The following is a 12,743-nucleotide window of genomic DNA, read 5'->3' on the forward strand; positions in this document are numbered from 1 at the left end:
CTATTTACTCTGCAAAAAGGAAAAAAAATAAGCATCAATTATATAGTAAGTTGATATTAGACAACAGAAGAACAATGCCGTCATTAGAAAAACGTATTTGTTTTTGTCTGATAAAGAACATACATCTACTCCAAATAAAAAACAACTGAAATGAATACACAATCCGTACCGTTTGTAATTATATTAATATCATTTCATCAAAAAAAAGTTATATGTGATAGAGAATAATGTTTTATCATTATATACTGAATCTTCACATTATCAAGCTTCAATATAAGTATTTCAGTATTACAGCAAATGTGTCTGAGTGATCAACTCTGATTTATGTTACAATAGACATGTACGATTTGAAAATATATAGAGTTGGTTACAAGCTTTATTTTCGCCTATTTTTTCAACAAGTCCACATCTTTGCATTCGATTAACGTGATTCCTAATCATTTGTACTGATACGTAAACACGCCCTATTACAACTGTTTAACATCTATTAAATAGTTGAGGCAACAAATTCGCGCCAAGGCAAGCAAGGGAAGACTTCTAGATACTATTTGTACACATGCAGTTAAGATAAAAAGTCATTTCATAAGAGATAAAAAGAAGGCTGTCTATTCATGTTGATACATATAAGACTTTCGTCAACAGATGAGAAAAAAGGTTATCTTCAATATCTCCAGCTACGGTGTATAATGAGGGATGTGTACCTTATACACATGTGTAAGGTATTGATCACGCCATGGTGTATGTGTACACGTAACCGCGGTGTATGTATACAATAAAGACAGGTAAATGATCACAGGTAAAGTAGACAAACTTGGAAAAATTATGAAAATATCCAGGTCAAGTACATTGACATTACTTTCTAATTACTGACTCCAACAATACTTACCATCAACGTACGCTACACCTACTTGTCAATCAGAGTGACACAATACAAGGATCAAGGTCATTCACCTCATTCAACCACGTCATACCCTTTTCTGTGTGAAGTTTGCGATAACAGTTGACTGTCGTTATCAAGACCATGATGCTTCACGAGTGTGGTCGTGTGGCGGAATTAAATATAGGCGTGAGATGTCAGTGTATTGAATTCACCTTGCCTTAATCCCTACCTAAGAGAAACTATTGTTCAGTACAATGACTATACGAGACAAACTAGTAAAAAGCAGCTTTTAATAGATACAGCCAAACAATGAATTGAACTGCATCACACATCTGTTTCGTCCTTCTAAGACTGTCAGTGATGCTAAACCATACAGCTGTTTCGTCCTGCTGGGATCTGTCAATGATGCTACATCATACAATTGTTACTACTAATCAAGTGATTCAAAACGTGGCATACAGGTAACAGCAAAGCTAGGGGAGTAAAAGTCCGCCAACAGTGTCTACCTTCTGTAATTAAAGATGAAATAAGTCATAACATGTTTTTGAGACCTTGAAGGCGACTCAGTAAAATTACAATTGATCAAATTAGCGTCAAAACCTAGATGAGACAGTGATCTTAAACCTAAAAGAATGCCAGTAACAATATTATTAGCAAGCACGTCACGAGTCGCCACCTTTGTCTGTAACACTTCTCTTCGTTCATACGTTATTTTTTCTTATTCGTTACTGTCTTTTATATCATCCTAATTATGTAAAGAAGACAGTCCCCAAATTCTGATTGAATGTTTAATGATATCTTTCTGATTAAAAATGATATTGTGCAAAATGAAATATTTATTTTCACTTACAAGAGCCCTTGTATTTATCGTTGCGACCGTTGAACATTATACCCTGTAAAGTCTACAATTCTTTATAAGTTCTTACACAGGTGACATTCACGAAAAGATCTAAAACTGAGTGTCGTATAAACACCTTGAATAAAATAACGATGTAGAATAACGATAATGTTTTTAGCATTATTTTGACAATATATTATATGCGATATCACAATTTTAACATTACTTCCCCAGATGTTTTCTGACTCATACAGAAAGAAATATTCTATAAGATTTTCGATAAATTGCAAAACAAATTCTCTGGACATTGACTGTACCTAGCCAAACATATATGTCCAGGTCCGTAAATGGTGGTGATTCGCTAGTAAATGAAACAACAGGAAAGTGGCACATGTCACCGTCGTCATAGTAACGCTATTATCCTGATTGCGACGCTTCTGAAGCACAGTCTGAACCAAATCTGTAATACTGTGTAAAACCAGCGTATCACTAAATATCGTGCGGATCACCGTTTTCAAGGCATGCATTGGTAGGAAAATGTATTCTTTAACATTTGTTATGAAAACAGGTTCATCACTTGTTTAATGATTTGATCATTTTTTCAAAATTTATGGGAAGTTTTGAAAGGTTTATTTGTTTCCGGATCAATGTTTACCATCTTTTTTTTCAATATGAAGCAGGCGCATGAAGATCATGGACAAGGTTATGGGACGTAGTTCTAATGGAAGGGACACGTGCAGCATGATATCTCGAATATGGTATAAACAGATTTGATGAAGTTTTGGGGAACATACCATCCTTCTCGAACAATGAATACCTGTTTGAGAAACCCACGCCGTCTCGTATCTGCTAAACCATCTGCAACATACTGTATGGTTGCATAAATTGGAAGATAACCTGAAGCAGATTGTTTCAAGCGTATTGCCAAAAAATAAACCAAATGACAAACAGCCCCTACTTTTCTCAGGCATTACATGAAGATCTTTAACATCATTAAGGAATTTTCGTCATTTATTGAAACAATTTCACCCCATTTATAGTTTCAGGATATTAAAACGCTATTGGGAAAAGATCTTTTTTGTACTTACATAATCCTGTTCGATAAATATTATTTCATGAAAATATGCGCTGAAATATAATGTTTGATCTACAAGAAAATACACTAAAATGCTCGGTGTGTAACGTGTCAACTTAAATTTCAAAGCAGACAATAAATCTATGTCAATTATCTAGTTGCATTTTATTATGACGTATCAAACTAGTCGTTCCTTTATGGTGCAATCATTGCTTGTATATTTTGTGCAGTCTAAACGTATCAGTAGAGTGTATTATATTTGGATATATGTAGGTGCAGTCAAAAATCTAATTAACATCGTTGTTGCATCTTATATATATTTATACTTAGATATATATCTATATATATTATTTTAAATCTTTGAATTGTACGAAGTAATGTGTAGCTATGGTATTTCTATGTCAGTTATATTTATAACTGCCGCCTAGTATTTGTCAGCGAGCAGAGGTCAACCCAAGTGTACTTCAGGGCGTTTAACTCCCCCATCTGGCTTACAAATCAACAATATAAATCTCAAAATGTAAGTCCTTTAAATCATAGCTAAATATCCCCTAGTGTCTGAGATGCTTACAATGACGTCCCTCCTTTTCATGCAATGTAATGGTATTAGTTATTGTATACACCTGATGATAAAAGTTTATGCTGTTACACCTACCTTGCACGTATGGAAAATGAAAAAAATAAGTATGTAATACAATGTTGAAAAATGGACAATGTAAAATAAGAATGTAATACAATGTAAGAAAATGGACAATTTAAAATAAGTATGTAATACAATGTTGGAAAAAGGGCAATGTAAAATAAGTATGTAATACAATGTTGGAAAATAGACAATGTAAAATAAGTATGTAATACAATGTTGGAAAAATGGACAATGTAAAACAAGTATGTAATACAATGTTATTAAACTTTTTTTAATTGTTTTTTTTATTAATGAAAAGACTGGTATTTGTGCATATACGGTGTAACCCATAACACATTATCAGTTAGGAATGTTGATTGTCTGAAAAGCCAGACGTATGCTTTAGCATGAAGCAGTTGCAACAGAAGCAAAGTGACTTCATCTTGGCAAGTGCTGTTTACTAAAGCAGTTGCTATGACGGCTGATATTGGTCATCGTAAATAAAGGAAAAAATCCTTTCAGTCAGGTTTTATTACTCTCACATCTGTTTGTAATCAGAAAATGATCTTGGTTATGTTTGAACAAACGATTTAACCGTATTAGATTCGAATATTAATTGCTGTTTTTTTAAATATAATGAAATATTTAGTGATTATATCATTTTTTATGATTTAATAGGTAAGGATGTGTCCAATATCATGTTGACAAAATCAAATAAATTATCTTCATTGATTGTTAACTTATAACTCCTACCTAACAACAAATTTTTTTTATCCAGATTACATTGTATTTGCGGATTGAGGTTTTTGAGACGTCCCCTCAATAGTCCAAATCGATATGAGTATCTATATTTCTCCCCACCGTACACAAGTGACTATGACAATGTTAATACTCCTTTGTTTTCTTCATTACCATAGCTGTATTGGTGATTATGTAAGTGTTCTCCCTCTACGTTTGATGCTAGCAATATTGTCTCTGTAGACTCGCTGATATTCTTAATGCATTATCATTTGATATTTCTATTTAACAGCCAATTCGGGTTTATTATAAGGTACACTGATCATTTTTGACGGCTGACCGATAACATTACACATTAGTACATACCAAAATGCAGGACAGAAAAACGAAAACAAAATTATGCGAACAGTGCTGATGTTGCGAACGGAATGCCAGAAATACATGCATTTTCAATTTAATAGCACTTTTCAATGCAAAGTTGGATAAAGTCATCAGCCGCATTCACTATTCTGAGACAAAGTCTACTCAACTCCTTTCTGTTTTTCTTACTGAGTTAATGCCTCTCAATTATGATATATTTCATTCGTACAATCTACAAAATATTGTCTCAAGATTGAGTCTGCTTGTCAACCTATGAACCAGGCACATCATTGTGAGAGTTTATTTCTGCCACCATTTGAAGGGATATTGGGGCTTAATCTTAACACAATTATAAGGTAAATTTTCACTAATATATGAAAACTGGTGTTTTTTTGTTTTCTTTTTATTTATCTATATTACACGATCTTCTACATTTTATATGTTCCAGTTATTTTATATAATTCGATAATTCACTGACTATCTTATTCATGTGTTTGTATAATTGTTTGTTATTGTCGTCAAGATTGTATATAAGGTTTTTGTATTGAAAGGCGTTATTCAATCGTGTGTCTTTTGAATAATCTTCGACGTTTTAAGTAGTAGACAGTGCTGGTGGACGATAAATATCAAATTAAACACAGACCAATTATAAAATTTCCCCGGCCGTGTAATTTGACAAAAACAAACCCAATTCAGCCCTAAACCACATAACATTTAAATGCTTTTGCGTCGAATATGATTTTCATCACAGACGTATATTAGTCACACTTTCACGAGTAATTATATCAAGTTTCTTCATACAATTATTGAAAACGAGAAATGGAAACACATAGAATTTTATATATGTTTCAAAAATTCATACACACAACGATAGAAATTACCGATTTGTTCCCAGGAACACCACTAAAATAAACAGGAAATATTAAATGTGTTTTGAATTTTTTTTCTTTTTTCAAACAATTTACCATTTGGTAGATAACGTTTGCATATTTGGTAGATAACGTTTGCATATTTGCAATAAATCGTTAACTTGGTAATCTTTTTCTTGCTGAAAGCTAACACTTAAAGCATTTCTTCAGTGTCTGGGAATTTTCGCACGTAGTCGGCACATGTTCCTGAAATGCTGTTCAGAAAAATGGTATCGTTTTCTTGTGAAATCTTCGACAATAGTGCAACTGTAGGGTGTTTATTATATCTCCTTATATACGGAAAAGATTAATCCAATTCGCCCTTATCTTACAATTTTGTGGCAATCGCTTTATTTGAAAAATTATGTCAGATTTCAGATAAATGTCAAATTATATAGTCTGCATATTGACTTCATTTTGCGACGTGCAATGGTACAGATTGGACCAAGGTTGAGCTTCTTCACTATATCTGTCTATAGAACTGGAAATCGTTGTTATAGTGACGATAGTACCCGGATTGTGACAATTCTGAAGAACAATCCGCGTAGAATTTGTAATGTACTGCATGATCCGTGTTTTGAAGGCGTTGTGTAGTGAGACGATGTCCTTAAGGACATCTGCTATCAGTGCTGTCACACCACTTTGAACATCTGAATCATTGTTAAGGTAATATTTTTTGGAGTTTAGATGACTGTCTTGTCTCATGATCAACGTTTACCAGTTTCGATTTGACACGAGAGTGGCCCCAGTGTGGGTGAATCATAAGAATCCTAACAAATGGAAATAAATGTTGTTCCAACATGGGTTATCGGCACTTCAAACGAAAAGGTAGAGTACTTTGAACATCCATCTGTGTTGAGTTTGGGAAATCGTTCAGTCTTTGTACGGATTCCATGATCACTTGAAAGCCGTCCTACATTAATCTCAAGATCCCTTGATTAGAGAGTTGCCCTAAAACATACCTATATCACTTTTTATAATCATTTTTAGTTTTCTACATCAATACTTTGAATATATTTGGATCATTTTTAGTTTCTTAGTTCAGCAGTAAATTTAAAAGAAAATGTCACATCCATGTTTTACAAAGGTTAAATTGTATATGATTGTTTGTAATATTGTGTACAGGTAATTGTTTAATCCAACCATTATTTATACCCACCCATGTCATGCGACACAGATATGGTTCGATATCAAAATAAATATCGATCTTAACCGGCTGCCATCTTCAAACTGATATGATTTGAAATTATTCGCACCACAGAATTTGTTTATCATTAAATTAATGGTATTTGTTTGCCGAAAACAGGATTTGGCACAAATGGTACAAATTATCAATATGATGTTGTTTGTTTGTTGTGTTTATCGCCCAGTGAGCCGCCAAGGTCATATTAAGATTCCTTTTCTGTACAGAATTGGTCTTGTTGTTGTATTAAATTTGACCTCAATTTTTTCATTAACTTTGTTTAAACAATGGTTCTTCTGTATATTTTAGATAAAGACAAAAATTATATTTGGCAGGTTTAAGCTATCACAAAAGCACAAAAGTAATTATTTTGTTCATCATAAACATTGCATATTGCAGATGCTGACAACTGAAACTACTTGCAATATATATGCAATACATTGCATTGCGAGTTAGGGATACCGATGTTCTAAAATATTATTGTCATTTGATTTCTAGAATTTGGAAAGTTCTAATGTATCTACAGACAGTTTTAAAGACTGACTTTTGTAATGATCATCATATTGTAGGTTAAATAAAAGCATCGTTACTTTGAGATATTTATCTGAGCGTATTTTCCATTGATACCAGTAGATCGTTTAACACACAGTAAATAATACGCGATTCTGAATATCATATTAGGTATTTAAATTACCATTTTCAGTGGTACACTGGGAATCACTTAATTTTTTTTTCGTAAACGGAACTGGGATCTCTGGTCTGGTTCCCAGTTCCCTCTAAGGTTAGGGTCTGATTCCTGGTTCCGTTTTTCTTACTAGGTTCTGGGAACCAACTTCAGCTCCCTAGATCAAATACCAATGCGAATTCCATTGTCATTCTCTGTAATATGTCTGTATCACTGTAATCACTCACAATTGTATTATAATATATTGTTAATGCTGATTAGCCGAAAGGCTAAAGGCGAATAAAACTGTAAACTGAAGGTAACCTCTGGAGCATTGAGGATGCCCTGGTTATGTAATTTGTAATTATAAAGCGACCAACTGAATCCAAATCGATCAATTGAAGGAAGTTTTTCATGTATGGTTTAAAAACACGAAAAGACCATGTGTTTTGGTATGGTAAGAGTTTTCTGTTTCATCGGAGATTGGCATGTGAACTTATCAAAGGAACACTGGCCTGCCTTTGATAATTTCCTTTATCTGTATTGTATAAAAGAAGAGATAAGAACGTCACAGATAGCTCACATGACTTCATACTCAAGCCATGATAGCCTTTCTTTTGTTTGTGTCCATTGGCTGTATACATGCAGGTAAGTAGTATTTAACACTATCAATGAAATGGGAAGTACCAACACCATCCAGTATGCACTCATTGATTATAGGAAATATAGAGCTGATACAGTAATGCAATTTTGATCGCCATCGCCATCATACAACTTCAAGTTGCTGTCGTTTTTAAATTTTTTGCGGTTTTTTTTTTTTTTTTTTTTTGGGGGGGGGGGGGGGGGGGGGGGGGGGGGGGGGGGGAGGGGGGGATGGTGGGAGGTTGGTGGTCTCGTTGGTTTCTAATGATATCGTTTTTGTACAGAAACAGTGATAACGGTACATATCCGTGTTCATTGATTGCGATATCTAAACGTTACATATCCTGTATATGCAGTTTTGTTTTAGTACCAAAAATTATCCCTTTCAAAAATCAAGACACTGATATGCTATCAATCAAATGCTGTTGTTCTATAATTTATTGAAAGGGAGTTTACAGAACGCCAACTCTTAGTTAAGATTGAAACCAATCGAATGTCAATATATATTATTTTCCTCACAGCACCAAGCGACTGTAAACGTGGATGGGAAAGTCTCGGTGATTCGTGCTATTGGTTTTCCCACACGACGTTGTCGTGGGCTGAAGCTTCTGTAAGTATCTGTAGTCTAAACAATAAGGGGAGATAACCGGCATATCAATTTGATCGGAACTCGAACTCAAATCAAATGAAACAAGGGTAAAATACCAACACAAGATTTACATAGAGAACAAGTACTTAGTTATTAACTGTAAAATCATATTTTTCGTGGTTTTCCAACAAAAATAGTGGACATTTATTTTTATGAATGAATATAGTTCAACGAATCACCTTATAAGTATTTTAACATTTGAATTCGTGAGTTAATGGGACACCCGGATTTTACAGTAAATTAAGACGAAACCATGTTATTTCTAAAGTGTCCCAGAAATATCAAATGTTTTGATATCAACAAGATACATTCGTTAATCAACAACGAAATCCATACAAACATTTCCCGTCATTTTGTCCATTCAACACAAAAAACGAAAAGAATGTGAATTAAGTTATGTATGACATAACCTTTTACTGATAAAGAGATAGATATGTATATAATCATTATCCACTGGAGACTAAGCTCTACAGTCAAAATTCAGGCTTACATTTAACCACAAGTTCCATGTGTATTCATTATTATATTCCATGTAACTTAACTTTTATTGGTTCTTCCCTTTGATAATTATTGCACAGGTCTCTCAGCCAATCAAAAGAGGCGTTATAAATAACATCATTCTTTTTATCATGATGAAGAAACTACATCACCCCTTAGAAATGCTTGTTTCGTATACCAATCTGACATTACATTAAGTTCATTTGCATTTCATTAATTAAAGATGACTGTCTATTATATATATATATATAAATATATATATATATATACAATGTATTTTTGTCATATGGCAGGCATCCTGCGAGGCACACCACAGTCATCTCGCCATCGTTCTTAACGCCGAGGAGCAAACCTTTCTCAAATCATTCTTAAACGGAAAACACAAACTAGGTAAATTGCCTACATTTTTATATAAAACTTATCAAAAAATAACCTGTTTACATTGATGTAAAGTATATTTTCTTGTCTCCATACCATTCTTTAAGATACTAGAAATGAAACATAACTTTGGTGTACTAGAAAACTTCACGAATAGCCCCTCCATTTCTGCCATACAGGGTTAAGGTCAGGACATTTATAATGTCGTGAAAAGGGTGATGAAGGTAAACACTGAGATATTTTACGCTAAATTTGTTTCCCTCATCATCATCATCATCATCATCATCATCATCATTTCTATATGATGTTAGATACATTTTTAATAGTTACAAACGAGTTCTTTTTCCTAGAAATGTTATGCTTCATTCCAACAATGAATAGAGTTCACTCTTTAAATTCAGTTTCAAATATTCTTTGAAAACACTTATAAAAATAAGCTATTGCTTTTCTTAATTACAATAGATTATGGTTTACACAACTACTGGATCGATGGAACTGATATGGAGATCGAACATGAATGGGAGTGGGCGGTCAGCGGTCAACCCATAAATTACACCGACTGGATGCTTGGTGAACCGACAGGCAGGCCAAACGAGGATTGTTTAATTCTCATGGGAATATCACACTTCCGTATGAGTGATCATTACTGTCAATTACCGGCAAACTTTGTTTGTCAACACAGGTAATTATTGATCTGTTAAATTGTGAAACTGCGATTTCAAAGTCCAGGGTGATTTATCATATCATTTAAAAACAGTTCAACTTGTCAACTTAAAGAATAAAAACATACATTACTGAAGTTGAAAATTAAAATAGGTTAACTTATTTAATTAAAGATGAACAAACTTCAAATGTTTCAATAAAATGCTACATTATTATGCAAATAAGAAATTGTGGTATTAGTTGTAGAAGCATTCAATAAAGTATGTTCCATTTATAATGTTAAAATTATAACAATAAAATACAATTTCGGAATGTAAATATGCATTTTTACAGCAGATGTAATGATGTTAGACATCCAGGTAAATTCTGTACCACTAACATATATATGCGTTCGAAACCTCATACAATATAAGTGTGTACTTCCTATTACTTTGTGCGACAACGTGTTTACTTTTAAATAGTTATAGCAAACGACTATTCACTTTTAATTACGTTCATTTCAATATATTCTGTTGTTAGTCTTTCAATCCACCACCTCCCTTCCTACCACAACAATATATCGAATATTATGAATGTATACACTATTAAATTAAAACATGAGAAGATCGAGAACAGATATTTTGGGATCATCTTTAATAAGATGAAATTATCATTTGATATTGTAACGTGTCTGGAACCGGCTCAACTATGGTAGCGATTGACCGGTCGGTGTCCCAGCATGCCACAGCGTTTACCACACAGTAAAAGTGGTTAGTAGGTTCGGATGGCAGGCCAGCCTAAGGAAAACCAGGAGTCGTTGATTCCAGTGGATGCTTCTTTCAGTATAACAAAATCCACAGCCGGCAATAACAGGTCAAGCTATAGAAAGGTTTGGAGTGTGTAAAGGCCTAATGGTTCTACTGAGTATTCGGTATTCCCTGTCCCTGACACCCTGGCTATGGCATGTGGTTGGTAGGAATACGCTGGTACCAATGTAACAGTAGGGCTGGCAAAGCATACAGAAGCGCGGACCGTCACAATATATAAAGCACAGCTGACTGCTACCGTATAACTAGTTATTTTCATGAGTAGGAAATTTGACGATCTAAATTTGAAAGAACGTCTCTCATTATATCACATATTAAATTTTCGCGATCACGTTAATGTTCTAAGAAACAGCGAAAATAATATGCCCGCAATAATAACAGGCTCTACCGTATCTAGATGACTTTCGGAGGTTGCTTTAATGATATAAAGGTAGAGTTTACATATCAATCTTTCATTTCATATTTTGTCAAAATCTTTAAACAGGTCACGAAAAAACAATCCACATGAATATCGTCGATATTGTAACAAAGAGTTTGATCAGAAGGCAATTTATAATCAGAAAACAATCCGATTGGTAATTATAAAATATCATTTTTCTCAATGGGGAACCTGACATGGCTTCTTTGAATGGACAAATATTTACATAACGGCGATAAAACACAAGACATCTACGTCTTGCGTCAGGAGTCTCTGTGTGAATTTTCTGTTTTGTTCTTACACCTTGTCTGTACACTGATCTGTACACCTTGTCTGTACAATGATCTGAACACCTTGTCTGTATACTGATCTGTACACCATGTTTGTATACTGATCCGTACACCTTGTCTTTATACTGATCTCTACACCTTGTCTGTATACTGATCTGTACACATTGTCTGTGTACTGATATGTACACCTTGTCGGTACACTGATCTTTACACCATGCCTGTGTACTGATATGTACACCATGTCTGTATACTCATCTGTACACCTTATCGGTATACTGATCTGTACACCTTGTCTGTACATTCATCTGTACACCTTGTCTGTATACTGATATGTACACCTTGTCTGTACACTTATTTGTACACCTTGTCTGTACAATGATCTGTACACCATGTCTGTATACTGATCTGTACACCTTGTCTCTGTACTGATCTGTACACATTGTCTGTATACTGATCTGTACACATTGTAGGTACGCTGATCTGTACACCATGTCTGTGTACTGATATGTACACCTTGTCTGTATACTCATCTGTACACCTTGTCTGTACATTGATCTGTACACCTTGTCTGTATACTGATATGTACACCTTGTCTGTACACTGATCTGTACACCTTGTCTGTATATTGATCTGTACACCTTGTTGGTACACTGTTCTGTACAACTTGTCTCTGTACTGACCTGTACACCTTGTTTGTATTCTGATCTGTACACCCTGTCTATATACTTATCTGTACACCTTGTCTCTGTACTGATTTGTACATTTTGACAAAGATCTATAGAAGTCATAACGTAATAACGTATATATGATAATGATTCACATTCAAATAAGCAGGTTACTTGAAGTAGATTTCAAAAACATAGTAATATTCTCTTTTACAGGTACCAGACGACCAATAGCACAAATGGCGGATGGCCTGTAGTGGGATGATGACGTCACTACTACTATGTCATACAGTATAATGTTACTGTATCTGCCTATGTAAAGAATATATAAAGAATGTTTATATAATGTTAATGATTAATGGTCAGTACAATAATTACACGTTTTAAAAATAAAAAGTAGTCTAGTGTCGTCAAGAAAAAAAAATGGTTTTGTTTAAATGTCAATCGAATTAATGTATAACTAATC

At 34.0% G+C, this 12,743-nt stretch overlaps 2 protein-coding genes across 2 annotated transcripts; both read right to left on the reverse strand.

The window, feature by feature from the left end:
* Positions 1 to 4: 4 nt before the first annotated feature.
* On the reverse strand, positions 5 to 6,223 carry LOC132543704 (uncharacterized). The gene is given in 3 exon segments (XM_060207223.1): positions 5 to 9; positions 2,036 to 2,186; positions 6,092 to 6,223. Coding segments are annotated over 3 exon segments (288 nt in total).
* Positions 6,224 to 11,619: 5,396 nt separating this feature from the next.
* Positions 11,620 to 12,473, reverse strand: LOC132543705 (uncharacterized). The gene is made up of 3 exons (XM_060207224.1): positions 12,452 to 12,473; positions 12,064 to 12,292; positions 11,620 to 11,830 (listed from the first exon to the last, which is right to left on the reverse strand). The coding sequence occupies exons 1-3, from the start codon at positions 12,471 to 12,473 to the stop codon at positions 11,620 to 11,622; spliced, it is 462 nt and encodes a 153-aa protein (XP_060063207.1).
* Positions 12,474 to 12,743: the final 270 nt, after the last annotated feature.

The sequence above is a fragment of the Ylistrum balloti genome, unplaced genomic scaffold (assembly GCF_031769215.1).
Source record: "Ylistrum balloti isolate Yb309-2 unplaced genomic scaffold, AGI_CSIRO_Ybal_v1 Utg369762, whole genome shotgun sequence".
NCBI lineage: Eukaryota > Metazoa > Mollusca > Bivalvia > Pectinida > Pectinidae > Ylistrum > Ylistrum balloti.

Coding starts and splice junctions, on each gene's coding strand:
- LOC132543705 (XM_060207224.1), bottom strand. CDS start 12,473: ATGTTTTTGAAATCTACTTCAA. Junction 12,293..12,451: donor GTTTTTGAAATCTACTTCAA/GTAACCTGCTTA, acceptor CAAGGTGTACAG/GTCAGTACAGAGACAAGTTG. Junction 11,831..12,063: donor CCTACAATGTGTACAGATCA/GTATACAGACAA, acceptor ATCAGTACACAG/GCATGGTGTAAAGATCAGTG.